Source organism: Capricornis sumatraensis, chromosome 10 (assembly GCF_032405125.1).
Source record: "Capricornis sumatraensis isolate serow.1 chromosome 10, serow.2, whole genome shotgun sequence".
Lineage (NCBI taxonomy): Eukaryota > Metazoa > Chordata > Mammalia > Artiodactyla > Bovidae > Capricornis > Capricornis sumatraensis.
Genome location: NC_091078.1, coordinates 93,631,306 through 93,647,384, shown reverse-complemented (window position 1 = coordinate 93,647,384; position 16,079 = coordinate 93,631,306). Strand labels below are relative to the sequence as shown.

The window sequence follows — 16,079 nt, the reverse complement described above, 5'->3', positions numbered from 1 at the left end:
CCCTTTCTCTCTGCTGGGGAGGGTACCCAGGATGCTGTTCGGGCCCCATTATTCTAGCCAGGAATCTTGGTGCAGTTCCAGCAAGGCCTCCAAAACAAGATCTGCATTTGGCAATACAAACTGAGAGTCACAAAGATGCCCCATGTGTGGCCCAGAGATCAGGCTGTGGGGAGTTTCCTGAGAGGGAAGCACGGAGTTCCTGAAGGGGGCGATTCAGGGTGGTGGCGTGTGCACTCAAGTGGCCTATGTGGAGGTCAGTCGTGCCAAGGGAGCCCGTGAATCACTCCTGGAGTGAGGAAGGGCAGAACGCCGATCTGTCAGCAAGCCACCACCAGGGCAGTGCTGTTGTCATGGGCCCAGGCCACAGGAGGATGGCTGGAGGGCCTGTGGTAGGATTAAGGATGGCTTTTTTCAATTTTTCTGTAATAAAGTTGAAAGACTGTTTTCATAACAGCAATAAAGCAAATATTAGGGGATGGGGACACAGCTGGTACTTGTCTCCCTGTGGATCTGGGAGAGCTCAGTTCCTGAGTCTTGGGCCACATATGGGCTAAAGATGCTTCAGAAAAGTGGCCAGGTGCCAAACCCTGGGTCGGAAGGAGGACTCAGTGACATTCTCCTGGGGACAGGGCATGAGGGAGGGTGCCATCTTCAGGTCCCACTTGGGACAGTCACAGGGCAGGAAGGGGGCTCCTCCGTTAGCTCTGCCTCTGTCAACACCACCAGCACCTGCCCCGAGGGAAGGGAGCTGGGTCTGTGGCTACAAGTAAACACTCCCTTTCTTTACATGACTTCAGCTGAACCTCTGTGCACATCTGCACCGCCCACCCCTTGGCTCTGGAAGTGATCGGAATGACATGGGAGAACACAGCCCTTCAGCAATCTGTGGGAAGGGCCTCCCCAAAGGGCCCAGTGGGCAGGCCCAGGCCTGACCCCCACAGAAGGTCTGCTCCCTTGGGTCCAGCCTGAAAAAGCTATATAAGGAGGCAGGGCTGGCTGGGAACATGCGAAAGGCTTTGTGCAGCCCGCTCCACCTGCTTAGGGGACGGGCGAGACTTCCTTGCAGACATCGGCCCCAAGCCAGGCACTGTAAGCCCAGGCGCTGCTGGTCTAGCCTGGACTGTCTGGGGTCTTGCTGTCACAGCTGGACAGGCCTCTCTAGTGCCCTGAATCCGACAGCTCCAGGTGCTGAGGGACATTTGAGGCCTGAAGCGGGAAGAATCACACAAAACCTGAGACCCTGGTGTTCCGTGACTCAGGCAGAGCTGTGGGAGTGGCGAGGGGGAGGCTCACTCAGTTGGGGTGAGGGGACAGTGGCTCAGGGAGTGGACGGCCACTGGCCGGAGAGGAGCCTCCACCTGGCTGTGTCTTTGAGGGGATGCGAGATGGCAGTGGGCAATGTGAACAAGGGAGAGGGAGATTCGAGGACCCTGAGTTCCATCGAACCTTGGGGTCCCTGGAGGCATCGCGATGGCTTCTGTGAAGGGTGGGGAGAGGGTGAGCCCCAGGCCCCCACCTGCTTCACTCTGAGCACTGTGACCGTGGCCTGCTCTACACAGTAGGGCCCCTTGTCACATACAAGGGGAAACTGTGACTCAGAAGAGGAGGGAGATGGTTTGAGGTCACACAGGTCAGCACCAGGTCTCCACACCCGAGGCTCTCTGTGGCATGTGGCGGTGGGCATAACAGCACCTGCATTATCCTCTGGGACTTGCCCAGAGCCGAGACGGGTGGAAAATGTGCCCCCCCCCCCCCCTGCCCTCCCTTCCCCTCCCTGGCATTTAGTGGCCATAGCCAGTGACCAACCAACACCTTTCAAATGCTGGGGCCACTTGGGCATTCTCTTTATTGGTGTTTCTCAGGTGTGAGTGCAGAGTCCCTGGGCTGAGGGGCCAGGGCTGTGGGGCAGGGGTGGCATTCCCCAAGGTGGCAGGTGAGAAGGTGTGTTCTGGCATAAAAAAAGAGTTCTTGGGAAAAAAAAAAACAGTTCTTGGGAAAAGTTCCTGTGTCGCAGTGGTGCCTGTGGTAAGGGGTGGGGTGGCATGCACTTCTCAGCCAAAGACACTCTTGGCGGGTCCAGCTTTGGGCTTTTCAAACACCGTCTCAGCGCCAGTCCGGGCGCGGCTGAACACCGATGGGGCGGTAGAACCAGCTTGCTCTGCGGGAAGGATGGGGAGGAGGTGGGTCAGGGGCAGGCCTGGCTTCCTAGAGGAGAGGCCCCCTCTGTGGTAAGCACCACCCCAAGCCCACAAGCTCTGAACTCTTAGAACAAGGACCCGTGGGACCCTCCTGCGCCCAACCCATCCTCCTTCCCACACACACATCTGCGCCCAGGCCCCCATCATCCTGAGAACACTCACCACATTCCCGCATGACCTGGTAGGTCTTGGACTTGATTTCCTGGTTCCTGGTCAGGTTCCCTCGGGCCCCCTTCAGGTCCTCCTCCTTCACAGGGGGCCGCTTCTTCTTGATGGGGGCTTCCTGAGCGCCAGCCTCGGGGAGCCCAAGCCTCATCTCACAACCTGAGGCCTTGAGGCTGAGGGCCCTTTCCCATGACCATGCCTTGGCCCAGACCCCTCTTCCCTGCTCACTTAACTTCAGCTAATGCAAGGCATCACTTCTCTTCCAGGAAGCTTTCCTGACTGCATGTCATACCCTCTAGCCCAAGTCTCTATCCTTTCCCCACAGACCAGGAGCTCTGGGGCCACAGCTGTCACAGCCTCATACCACCTGTCTCCCTGACCTCTCTGAGCCCTGGCCTTCCAGGGGAGGCAGAGCCTTCTGTGTTTATGCCCTGAGATCAGCTCAAGACGCAGCTGCCAGAGTTGACAGTGTCCACCTCCCCCACCCCACCCCTGCCCCCTGGCACCAGCAGGCCTTGAGCTGGGCCCTCCTACCTGGGACATGGTGGGTGCTGTGGGGAGCTGCTCCCTGGCAGGCAAAGGCTGTGGAAGAGATTTAAGCAGCGCCCAGCCCTCTGGGGCTTATATAGTCCGCTTGCCTGTCCCAGGAAGTCACTCCCCCTCCTCTGACAGCTCCCTGATGATTCAGATCCACGCAGCCGCTGGCTTCAGAGTTTATTCTTGGAGATGATAGGGGCTTCTGAGCACTCCCGCCTGGGGGGCTGCAGTCCTGGTGACAGTAGACAGCTGGGGAGACCCCGTACCCTCGGGGACAGCTGCTCTCTTGTGGGAGGGAGGCGCTGGGCCTGGCAGCAACTTGTGTTTACGAATGCAGGTCCTGTAACATGCATGTGGCTGTCCGAGCTGTCTATCTGCGATAGTCCATCCCAGCATGGGGGTGTCCCCAAGGAAAGGGAGGGCCCTGGGCCAGGGTGGACAATTCTGAGCTTGTTTTTCTCTCTCTTCTACCCTCTCCCTGGATTCCACAGGAAAGAGACTTTCCAGCTCCACATGGGGAGGAGGCTTCCTGCGTCTGCCACTGGGCAGCATGTGCTCACGGCCAGCTTGCTGAGCCATCACAGTGCACTCAGAGCATGGGGCCTGCACCTGGCTCCCAGGTGGAGAAACTGCGGCCAAGGGAAGCCTGGGAGCTGCCCCGTCAACAGTTTTACTGATGCTCCCATTCTCTGTCCAGCTCCCAGTGCGAGTTTATTAGCAGAGGGATAAAAGAAGGGGCAAAGTGCCCAGGAAGGGCTGGGAGGAAACCATGAGGCGAGCTGAAGGAAACAGCACAGACCCTCTGACTGAGATGAGGTCACTGAAGGGCAACTGGCCCAAGAACATTTAGGTTATGAGAGGGTGGGCAACAGTGAAGCTCACTCCAGTCATAGACAGATGGACAGGGACCCTGAAGGTCACTTAACTCTCCTCTGCTAGTTTCAAACACCCCGTCCTTGAAGGGGAGACCCCCAGGGCACATGGCAGGGCTCTGGGCCTGGGTTGAGGGTAGGAGTGGATGTAGATTGTAGATGGGCGCTCAGAGTCTGTCCTGTTGGGTTGAACATACCCAGGCTCCTTGTCAGTTTGTGATAGAGCACATTTTTATCCTTGAAGGCTCCAAGCAGACGGAACCAACCAGGCACTGTTTGGCTACCTGGAACACCACTCCATTGCTGTCAGATCTCATCCCACCCTAATTCCCCCTGCCTGGTCTTGGCTCTGGGAGGCCAACGCGAGCCCTGCCAGGTTCCATCTGAGACGAGTGCTGACATGAGGAATGCCTTCAGACAGCTGCCAGTACGAATCCAGGACTCCAAACAGGGGCCAAGAGGCAATGAGGACAGGCCTGGCCTGTGCTGCCGGCTCCTGGTGCTTCAGCTCTGCCTCCACAGCCAGCGCTCCCCAGGGAGGCACCTGCCTTCCAGCCCTGCAGCCTCAGGAACAAGGATGTGGGATGTTCACCCCTTTCACCCCATCTCTAAGGCACCACACACTCCTGGGGGTGAGGGAGGCAGAGGAGCTTTCACTCGCATTAGCAGGAAAGACAAAACGGCGTGAGCATGTTTGTTTTTTTCCCCTCGGCAGGTTTTGGCTCCCACATCTGCCATAAGGAGAGGTCAGATTCATTCTCACTCTGTTTTCTGGGAAGAACTTTCTAACTCACTGCGGACATTTTCTTGACCCCACCAAGCTGTTTCAGCTCCACAGAACACACAACCAGCAACCACAAGAGTGATAGTTTCTTTTTTTAGAAACTGTAATAATATGTCAAACTTTATTGTAAACCATTTTACAGTGTAAGTACATCATCTTCCCTTTCACTTCAAAAATGTGTTTCTGTGACTCATAACACCACAAATTGAACCACCTCCACTGGGAGGCCATGGTTTGCTCACATAGGTCTGACTCCTAACAAACGTCACGAAAAGAGAAACCAAATTAAAACAACCCACCCACCCACTCAGGAGCTCAAAGGCCCTCCCCCAAAGCAAAGCCCCTTGGAGCTACCAATGTTTTGCAGGGTAAAACAGACAGCTTTCTGCTCCTCGCTGGAAGTGTGTGAAACTTCTAAAGGCCAGCCCTGCACCCTCCAAGGTGGCTGCTCTGGCTGATGGCAAGTTCCCAGAGTCATCGATGTTCACCTGGCAGAAAAATGGCCAGTGGATTGCCGTCTGGAGGGCAGAGTGAGATGCTGACACCTGCTGCTCCCTCCAGGCTCCTGGGGAAGCCTTCAGTCGGGGACTCTGGGCTGCAGCCTCCAGGCCCACGCTGCCGAGGGGAAGAAAGAACTTGAATTTGAACCTTTACATATATTCCCTTTACAGGCATGGTCAACATTAACCTATGACTCCTTGTTGTCAGGAAGAGGCACAAGTTAAAGCTTGAGGCTGGAGGCCACCAGCGTGCCTGAAGGCTCATTAGTGGGACTTCACATGGTAGGCTTTTGGACTGAGCAGACCAAAAAGCCACTGTCACCGGGGATCTCATCAACATTCCTCCTTGCCACTGACAACATCCGCTGGCAGCCAAAGGGAAAACGGGCAATGGTGGTCTCTTTCATTCAGATGGTAGACGTGACAATTCTACTTCATCAGGTTACTTCCATCAGTTACAAGAAACTTGTTCCTGGCCTTGACTTACAAGTTTCCATGAAAGGTGGCATGGTTGAGGTCCAAATTCAGACAAACCAGATGGACAGTGCACAACATCCAGGTGGTGTTCCGTGGCTTCTCAAACATGACAACGCTTGCCCTGGGGCAGGTGAAGGGCTGCACCTCATAAGGCACCTTGGAGCAGTTGGAGAGAAAGCTTACCCCAGGGAGGGAGGCCAGCTGGGAATTAAGTCCTGGCCACAGCCCACCATTCCCACTATCTCGGGACAGTGTGCCACAGAAAAGCCCTCAGTAACCGCAGGAGGCACTCCTGGGGGATACAAACTGTGTGCGTGTGAGTGTGCACAGAGGGTAAGGCCAAGCATGCCAACGATGCCCTGGATAACTAGACTCTGGTAAATGTCCATGCCCTAGGCAGTCAGCTACCACACAACTGCCACTCAGAGACTAAACTCCTTTGAAAATCAGGATACAGGGAGAAACCACCACTTGCTTGGTACCTCTTGGTCCCCAAAACCTACTGCCCAGCAGGCACTGGGACGAGCAGATCATCTGGTATCTGTATAACCCAGTCTCTATCCTTCACAGCCTGTGTGTCTCCTGCCCACTGTTGCTAGTTTGGAAACATCAGGATCTGAAGACTGAAAGAAAAGCTCAGATTCTTGGCTCAGTGAGGTGCAGGAAACAGGTGTGACCACAGGTTATTCAAAACGAAAGGCAACAGGAGGACAAAGTAAGACGAGTCAGCGATGCCTGCCACCTACCAGGATCAGAGTCAGGCCTGGTCTTCCCAGTGCAGAGCTGCCCACTAACACAGCTGAAGGTTGGAGGGGGAAGAGCATGGGATAACAGGGTGAAGGGAGAGTGGAGATGGGCTGCAATCTCACCTTCCTCTCCTGTGGCCACTGGCACCCACCCAAGCAGAGTCGCCACCCATGGCAGTTCAGGTCCAGGTTCCTCTGGCCCTCCTGCTTCTGGACTCTTAGAGAATGACAGGCTGAGAAGTCCTCTCCAAAGTTTGTGCCCTTACGACCCACACAGGTGGGACTGCAGGAGGCAGAGGATAGACCCAGGATGCCTGGTTTAAGACTGTGGCTCACATGTTACAATTCAGACCCAACCTGCTTGAGTGAAACACATTGTTATGTAGGTCTAAAAGGAAGGTTCTGGGTGGTATGGGCTCCCTGCACTAATCTCACTTCCAACTTGCACCTTCGCCATGAAGTTCTCTATGCCTAAACTTTCAGGCCAACCCTGGGCTGGGACAAAACACCGGGCTGCTTTGCCTTGCTGCTCCCACAGCAGGCAAATACCTGGGTCAGCCCATTCCACTGCCGGGCAGCAGACTCCCAAAGCCATGGGGCCTAGCCTCATTTTGAGGAGTGGGAGCCACAAGTTTAGAAAGAAGCACTTCGTCCTGCCTGTGGATGCAGACAGCGAGCTCACTCACCTCCACCTGCCCCACCCCGTGCCCAGCCACCCCGCTGCTCTGGAGGATGTAAACAACAGGATCTCATGGTCAGACAGGCATTCTCTAGACTGCTGCACAAGACAAGTAGACAACGCTAAGCTGGCAGGCACAGGGTAGCCTGAGAGGATGCTCCCAGAGATGGGTCCAGAGTCTGGCTCTGAAGCTTGCACCATGGGAGGCGGGGAGGCCAAGACTGCACTTTAAACTTCAGATCTGGAGGTTCTGAAGAGAGGGAGGGGACAAACAGGAGTGGCCTTGGAGTCTCAATTTCTCTGGATACAATATCCTCTTATGCTCCCTTTTCAGTCACATTTCACCAAGACTCTAACTTGCCAGCTGAAGTGCCAAGTGCTGCTGGGCCCTGCGCAGAGCCCTTCCTGTTCCACCCTCACAGGCCCTGGATCTACATTCGGACCAGCTGCCTCCTGCTCAGGCCTGACCTCTGCAGAACGACTGGGTTTGCTGATTTCAGATAAAGCCCCACCTCCCTTCCTACTGGAATTATTTACCACATCGGATCGCAGATTACCTAACGATATTCCAAATAAAAAAACTCCCAACTATTTCCTCCCACCAGCTCATGTCCCATGAAAGGCAAACAAACCCATTTCTTTGGGGGTAAAAAAGAGCTTTTAAATACAATAGTATGAAAATATAACTTAAACATATAAAAGTCAACAGCATACGGAAGACTTAAAAATCTATGTTTTGCCCATTAGTCCCATAGGAAATAAACACATACTCAAAAAACATTAACACTGTGACAGCTCATAAAACCAGCCATAGAAATCAATAGTTACAAAAGCCATTTCGAGTAAGAAAGCGTCACAGCTCCAACTTGGTCAATGAGTAACTCAGCCCCCAAACATGTTCCGTCTTCACACTCCCCCCTGAAGCCCTGGCGAGAGGCTCCACCCACGGTCCACATGCAGGTAAGTCCTCAGCCTCAAGGCCACACGGCCAGATGCAGAACAGGGCTTCCGGGTCCCTCACACCACCACTTGGGACGACAACACACAAACAAAACGCCTCGCTTGCATATTTGGTCAGTGTTTGTAGTGCAACTGAGTGGGGACCTCCAGCTGCCGCGTGGAGCCGGCAGCCCCCCTCCCCGGGTCACAGTATCTGGGAGCGGCTGAGGCCGTGGGAGGAGCGGAGGTAGAAGAGGGGCAGAGAGAGGAGGGGAGGAAAGACGCGGCCGAGCGACCCTCGGCTGACTGGTGGCCGGCCGCGGGCCCCCACCCGACCCTGGCTTGGGAATGCATCATACAGGCAGCCCAAAGCGGTGCTTCTTTTTCTTCGCGGGCTTCAGGGGCGTCAGTCTCCGGAGGTCCTCCTCCATGTCCGACTCCTCCATCTCATCATCAGCTGAGATCAGGATCTGAGTGGTGGAGAGGCATGGCCCTGAGTCACCGCCAGCGATGCCCTCTTCACCTGGCCACCCTGGACCCCTGTCTAGAACGCCAACCTGCCCAGGACGCCTCAAGTGTCAGGTTTACTAGCAGAGGGAGATGGGGGAGCTCCCCCTCAACAGAGTGAGACGAGGCCCCTCGCCTGACCTTATTTACACCACGTGCCCCCACGGGTGCTGACACCGGTGCTGAGTGGACGCGCCTCCCTCTGCTCCTGCTTCTCCATCCAACCTCCGGCTGGGACCCAACCACCATCAGAGCAAACTTAGCACTAGGTCAGACTGGCCGAAAAGCCCAGTGTTGGCATATGGAGTCCCAGGTCCCTGAAATTGGTTCAAATATAGCATAAGCATACTGAAAAGTCCCTTTTTGAAAGGAAAACACCTGTGGGGCACACACAAAGCAGGGCCATTTCAGAGTGGCTGCTGTAAGCCAACCTCACAAACTTCTGAAGACAAACAGGAGCCCTCTGCTCTTCTGAGACCCTAGAACAACACGGCCACACAGCTAGGGCACCTAGAGCAGACAGCATTCCCGGCCCACCTGCCTGGCTGCTCAGGCCTTGGAGCACCGGGGAAGGACCCGGGGACAGCCCAGGCCAAGATGGAGAGGCCCAGAGCACAGCTACGCAGGGGCAGCTTATCCTCCTCCAGGGCAGGGTGCTCTCACTACCCTCCCTGCAGGGCTTCCTGCCCCCAGTCCTGGTCCCCTGATAGAACACTCTCTCTGGCTCCCTGGCACCTGTACAAACGCGTGCCCATTCCTTGCTCTGGATCACAAACCACCTTGCCCAGTTAGCGCAGACCTCAGCCTGTAACCCACTTCCTGTCATGCTATCCTACCCTCTGGAATACATGCTACTCTGGCCACAGTGTATTTCACATTATTACCCAAACACCAAACCACAGGACCATGACGCCTCAGGAGCAGCTGCTTCTGCCTAAAACGTTGTTTGTCCTTCATAATGTTCACCATGTTCTTACAACCTGACAGGCCTCATGCAAGATTTGAGGGAGCACCTAGAGAAGAGGCAGGCTTCCCCTCTGTCCTCCATCTAGGTGGTTTTCAAAGCACTCTCCAGGATGCCCCAAGAGGCTAAACCAACTGTTCCAAGTTCTTGCAGGGTTTTGTCAATGCCTCAATCTCAAAATGGGCTTCCTTCGTGGCTCAGCTGGTAAAGAATCCGCCTGCAATGCGGGAAACCTGGGTTTGATCCCTGGGTTGGGAAGATCCCCCGGAGAAGGGAAAGGCTATCAACTCCAGTATTCTGGCCTGGAGAATCCCTGGGTCAGAAAGAGTTGGACACGACTGAGCGACTTTCACTTCACTTCACTTCAATCTCAAATATATCACTGCCTGCTAAGATGGGCTGTGCAGGCTGGCTGTCACCTCATCCCCAAGTGTGAAGGCCTCTCCAAGAAGACCTCCTCAGCCATTTCTGTCACCCACACCCATGGTGCCATGCACCTACAGGCCTGCCCTGGACATACAACCTTGCCTCTTGGCTCCTATTTATGGCCACCAATCTCCCTGAGGCCCAAATGTTTCAACTTAGGAAACTTGAAAATAAGGGGAGATGATGTTCTCCCTGGGAGGCCTGGCTACCCCCACAGAAGTTTCCAGTTGGTTTAGCCAACACTTCCCTTGCTCTGGAGAGATGGGCAGGGATTCAAATGCCTTGATGCTTGAAGGACAACCACACCCACTAGTCCTTGCCAGCTTCCCTGGAACAATGCCGCTCCTCCCTTTCCTGTCTTGCTCCACCGATGGAGGGGCTGCTGGAAAAGGGCCACCCCTCACCAGACGCTTCAGGTCCCGAGGAAGGACCAGGGGACAGCAGGAACGAGTCCCAGCTGGATGAGAGCTGTCGGCTTCCTCTCCCTCCCCCTGGTGGGGCTGTGACTCAGCATTCAAGAGTCGGCCACAGTCGAACACAAAACCAGACCCTTCCTGGGTCAGCGGCACGAGGGCTCAGCCCTACCTCAGACTCTGACTCCTCATGGGATGCGGCCCTTCGGTAGCGGACCTTGCTCCCGTTCCTCGAGTCCTGGTTGGCTCCTCTTTCTTCTAGCTTAGCTTTCGTCCTTCCCTTTCTCATGAGGAAATTGTCCACTACCCAAAACATCAGAGCCTATGGGAAGAAAAATGCAGGTCACTCTGGGATAAGACACTTATGAAAGCAAAGGCAAGCAGCTCCCACACCCATCCTCCTCAGCCCCGTTCCAGATCACAGCGTTAACAACTAGGGAGAGGAAGACATCATTCAGGCCCTTGCTCCCTCTCAGAAGTCAAGGAAGAGACTTCCAATCCCTGCGCCCTTTAAGAGTTTTGCTCCAAGGGGCTCTCTGCTGGTGACTGATGGGGACAGCCTGCCCCGGGTGTCTGAGCACTTGGCAGAGCAGGGCCTGAACCAAGGTCTTTGGACTCCTGGTAGGGGCTCCTCCTCTGGGCTGAGTCACTGGCTGGCACACCTGCCACATCTGTCACCCCAAGGTTCCTTTGCCGTTTCTTTCCTTATTTTCTAATTTCTAGCCAGTGTGCTTATGAGTTTCTCTAGGAGCCCTGCGGTCAGGAAAATTCCTGACAGTCTTCATTCCTAACGGTCTTAATCTAGAAGTCACTGTTACATATGTGGCAGTTCCCTGGTAGGGAGGGCAGGACAACGATCCCAGGACCCTCCACTCTGCACAGAGGCCCCAAAGCAGGATCTGCATGTTGAGGAAGTAATCTGGATGTTTCTAGGTCTGGGGTGGGGATGAGAGCTGGCAAATATTTGCATGCAGGCACCCGAGTGCTAGAAGGTGTTTTCTCTGTCAGAATTTTGAAAGGAACATGGGAAGGCATGGAGCAAACAGAGGTTAAGGAATGCAGTAAGGCACTGACATTGACAAAGAAGGGGACGATCAGCATGACGATGGCCAGCTTCAAGTCTGGGTTTTCAATGGGATTCAACAGGGCCACCTGTAAAGAGAAGCAGACTTAGTGAGGTGGGGGAAAGGCCACAAAGACAGTTTCCAGGGGGTGGGAAGGGGCAGGGAATGGCCCATGAGGCCCTGAGAGGAGGCTTTGCTAAGACACTCCCCTCAGAGCCCTGATGAGAACTGCACCTCACACCCAGGGCCATAGTCCCCAGACTTGACTGCCAACGAGGGACCCCTTAGGAGCCCACTAGGAGCAGGTAATCCTTGAGTAGGTTTCCCCTGCTGTGGAAGTGAGAAATGAAGGGGAACTGGAGGCTGAAGCACTTTACAAAGCTGACACAGGGTGGAGTGTGGGCTTCAGCAAGTTGGAAAGAGCGAGGTTGGTGGACAGTCATCACAGATACTAGCAATGAGGCGCCGACCACTTTCTAATGGAAATCCTGCACCCCAACCACCTCCTCAACAACAACAGCTCCCAAAAGCCTTAATTTATTTTTTAAAAAAATAAAACTTGGCCACAAATAAAACCAAAGATCTGAGCTACTTTGGCTGGTTTCCTGGGGGCAGTGGAGTCTTATCTGCACAGCCCTGGGGCCAGAGGGCAGTGTTAGGAACCCAGGAACATGTGACCAACCACTGTCTGTGGCATCAAAAGGCTTGATTAAACCACTGGCCAAGAGAGGTGAATGAGAGAGAACATCTGCTGACAACACTTAACAGCTACCCGATGGCATAGGCAACTGCAGGGCAGGGACTGTATCTTCATGGGGCTTTACATATTTCCAAGGCCTAATCTAGAGCAGATGTATATAAGGGAGGTAGAAGGATGCTATATGGAAAAATGACAAGTTACTGCCCTCTGATACGTGGCCAGGAGCTGCCCCATCAGACCAAATCCAGGTACCTTCATGGAGTTAAAAAGAAAACCAATTTGGTTTCCCAACAGGGCTGGGGTGGGGATTGGGGAAGAGGGGAATACAGTCTTCCTTGACATCTCAAGGAGTTTGTAAAGAAGGGAACAAGAGGCAAACCTTCTTCCACTGAAGTATTAGGAGGACGATGAAAACGACAGATTTTTCAAAAATCATGATCACGATGTAAAGGGCACATTGTCCAACCCAGGCTCCACACTGCAGAGGGTCTCCTGCAGGGAGAGAGGGCTTGGTCACTCACTCGGGTAGTCACTCGGTCACCCCCTCCCCCATCACCCACAGCTCCCATGAGCCCTGATCCCCCACCCCATCCAAGAGCTCCTAAATGAGCCCTCCAGAGCAACAAGAATCAGCTTGTCTTGAACAAACAAAAATCAGAGAATTCCTAATTTGGAGATACCAAAGTGGCCTTTCTTTTAAGAGACTCTAAGATATAATTACAAAGGCACTAAAGTTAGTAAGTGCCCATTGCTTGGGCTGAGAAAAGCTGGCTCTTTTTGTCCACTGGCAGCAGAAGCTGTGTTAAGCAAGGCTGCTATTATTATCCATTGTTGATGTTTCCAGCGGCTGTGGTGCTATCCATCCTCTCCCCATCCACGAACAGGCTACAGTTTCTGAATCAGGAAGGCAGTAAACAACCTCTTTGTTTGCCTCTCACCCCATCCCACTTTCGCCGCCATTCCCCACTCCCCCTCACTTTCCTGCTGCCCTTAGCCCTGAAAGTAAGAAACCTGACTCTGGGGGGTATTCAGATTCTGTCTAGGGGCACCCCAAAACACCTTGGACTGGAGACAAGGAAACAAAAAGAGAAGCCCCCCCAAGTAAGGACGTTGTGACTAATGTCTGTCTGTGATCCCGTCAGTCACTGTGCTTGAGAAACAGAAGAGGCCAGCAGTCCATACTGGGAGACACTTGGCCCCTCAAGCGCCTCCAGAATGATTCAAAAGGGACTTGATGAAGGGTGGAGGACCCCTCCAGTGAACATCCTCCATCTTCAGTGACAGGGAGAACCCATGAGATGGGTCCCTGGGGAGCCACACACCTTCAGCACGGGAGACCTGAGGCGGGGGGCGGGGGCGGGGTGCCCCAGCCACTCTGGAAGCCCAGCTGGAGCTGCTTGATCACGGTGGCCAGGAGGGGGCTGCAGAGTAACTGCAGGGGAGACAAAGGCCCTGATCCAGGCCCCCAGAGGGATCTCTGGCTTCTGTTTCCACAGTGTCCGCAGCAATCCCTATCTGGGGGTGGGTGCCGGCAGTCCCCAGGCCAACCCACTGTGCGTGGTGGAGCCCCAGGGGAAGCCTTCCACAGCCCGTAATGGACACAACCCCAGGCCATTCCCTTTTCTGGAAATTCTCGGGAGAAGTGCACAGAAAACAGGCAGAAAGACCTCAGTGCGTCTCCTGCGGTGTCCTATTTACTTTCACTTCTGAGTAAGACACATCTGAGCCAAAAAGCCATTTCAGAAGCGCAATTTCTCCTAACTAGATTTTTACTGGAGTTTTGTAATCGTTTCGGTAAGCTATCTGACGTTATTGAGGAAAGTTCTCAAAAACAGCAGCTCAAAATACTTGCTAAAAACTGTTCAGTGAAATGGGGGATGGTCAGACAGAAGCACTGGTAGGACAGATGAATGAACTGAGACTAGTGTGTTTAAAAGTCAACAAGACAAGTGGCAACACATTTACTATCAAACGAAAATCTGCTTGCATCATGCTCACCCCATTTGCTCTAAGTCTTAAGTGGCAACAGAAGAAGAAAATGCTTTTCCTCCTGCTGTACTCACACTGCCCCCTGAATTTCACTGCTTTAAGTTTCAGAGTCACCCCGCTTAGCTGCAGCTGCCTTTTTTTTTTCAATGTGGATGCTTGAATAAGAAAGGTGTAAAGCAAAAAAAGAAAAGTCACATGTGACCCCACTGTCACAGACCATGTCCCCTGAGCATCCAGCACATAGCCACATAACCACCAGCACAAGCGCTGGTTTTTCTGATTTGTTTCATTTGAGAGTCTTTCTGGCATTCCCCACAGCCTCATCTTTCAAGGAGAGACAAACCAGGCATTCTTGTGTGCCCTGCTTTTTATTATCACACTGGACACCCTCAGGTACTTCGGTGTTTTTGCTGGATTATTTCCTCAGGATAAATCATGGGAATGGGACCAAAAGAACGGAACTCGTCTGTACGTAGAGAGGCTTCCAGAGGGAGCACCGGGACAGAGGCTGGTAGCAAAGCCCAAGCAACAGGTACCTGAGGGACACAGACCGTTTCCAGGAATTTTGTCTGGGGAAGAGCAGCCTAGTCTTCAGACTGCGGACACCACCTCTCCCTGAACCCTGCCTTATCCCTCAGGGCTGTGTGGTCTATTCCCCACATCCCATGTTTTTCTTAGTAAGTTCACCTTCTTTTCTAGGGACCACAGGAATACCCAGAAAACAAGCCCCTCTCCTTCACTAGCCTAAGAAGAGAGCTCTGGGCCCTACTTGAACTACTGCCCCAAGTGGATGGGCCAGGTAACAGGTACAGCAGAATCATGTCCACACCCTAATCCCCAGAGCCTGAGACTGCAACTACTGTGCAGAGGGGAATTAAGGCTGCAAATGCAATAACAGTGGCTAAGCTGACTAAGATGGGGAGAGCATCCTGGCCTATCCAGGTGGCCCAGTAATCACAAGGACATCTCAGAGTGGAGGAGGTGTGAAAGGCCCGAGAGATATGAGAAGAGCTCAGCCTGCCGTTGTGTGTATGTATGATCAGTTGCTCAGTCGTGTCCAACTCTTTGTGACCCCATGGACTCTAGAAAGCCAGTGTCCTCTGTCCATGGGCTTTTCCAGGCAAGAATACTGGAGTGGATTACCATTTCCTACTCCAGGGGATCTTCCTGACCCAGGTATCAAACTCGGGTCTCCCGCATTGCAGGATGATTCTTTACCACTGTGCCACTTGGAAGCACTCAACCTGTGGTTACTGGCCCTAAAAATGAATGAAGGGGCTACAAGCTAAGAAATACAGTCACTGTCCAGAATCTGGACAAGGCCAGGAAACGGGTTCTCCTTGTAGAGATTTCAGAAGGATTGTCAGTCCTGCTGACAATCTGCCTTTAGTCCATGAGACGCTTTGTCAGACTTCTCCACTACAGACTGTAAGATAATACATTTGTGCTGTTTTAAGCCAATAATTCTGCAGTAATTTGTTATAGCAGCAAAAGAAAACAATAAAAACAGGAACCAGGTAACTGAGAATAGCCACAATCCTTCCTCAGCCTGGGCAGGGAGGAACCAGATGCTCCTCGATAAAGGGCAGCTTCACCTGGAAACACCCTGGCTTGAGGACTCTGGTTCCCGAAGTCAGGGGGTGGGATGACCCAAGGGGAAGGGTTGAGGCACGTGGGTAGAGGAAGGTGGCACAGAAACAAGAGGCTCAAACAACCACTTCTTTCCATCTCTCTTAGGGATGCAAACAGAACACACTGGGAACAGGTATGACCATGACGGTCAGCGTATCGGGACCTGGCCTGGTCTCCACTCCCAGGCCACTGAGCAGCACGACTGGGTATGAGCAGCTCTCCGTAGCGCCGCTCAGCTACAGCTGACTTGAGAGTCCTGCCTTCCAGGAGGGATCTTAACAGCAGAGACGATCTGAGTACTGTTCCTGGAGCTGGTGGGAGGATCGGGTATCCCGGTGTAGCAGCCAAGAGGCCCTCCAAGCTGTGCACTGCCTGGGTGAGCGTCACTCAACCCCTGTGGGTGCGCATCCTATAAATGAGGATGATGCCGCTTTGGTCCACGGGCGCATGGTCCATTTCTGTCCTCCATTCTAAGGAATCAATGACT

The 16,079-nt window shown here is 53.7% G+C and overlaps 2 protein-coding genes across 2 annotated transcripts in view; both read right to left on the bottom strand.

Moving 5' to 3' along the window:
- Positions 1-1,865: 1,865 nt before the first annotated feature.
- MUSTN1 (musculoskeletal, embryonic nuclear protein 1) lies at positions 1,866-3,271 on the bottom strand. Its single transcript, XM_068981882.1, has 3 exons — positions 2,898-3,271; positions 2,361-2,493; positions 1,866-2,158 (listed from the first exon to the last, which is right to left on the bottom strand). Exons 1-3 carry the CDS (start codon positions 2,904-2,906, stop codon positions 2,052-2,054), a joined length of 249 nt encoding a protein of 82 aa, XP_068837983.1. The 5' UTR covers positions 2,907-3,271; the 3' UTR covers positions 1,866-2,051.
- A 1,460-nt stretch (positions 3,272-4,731) lies between these two features.
- The window catches only part of STIMATE (STIM activating enhancer), a 53,642-nt gene continuing 42,294 nt past the window's right edge, over positions 4,732-16,079 (bottom strand). Inside the window, exons 5-8 of the mRNA XM_068981881.1 lie at positions 12,351-12,463; positions 11,282-11,359; positions 10,380-10,529; positions 4,732-8,367 (exon numbers count right to left, since the gene is read on the bottom strand). Coding sequence (XP_068837982.1) covers positions 8,251-8,367; positions 10,380-10,529; positions 11,282-11,359; positions 12,351-12,463 — 458 coding nt within the window. The 3' untranslated portion in view covers positions 4,732-8,250. The remainder of the gene's footprint in view (positions 8,368-10,379; positions 10,530-11,281; positions 11,360-12,350; positions 12,464-16,079) is intronic.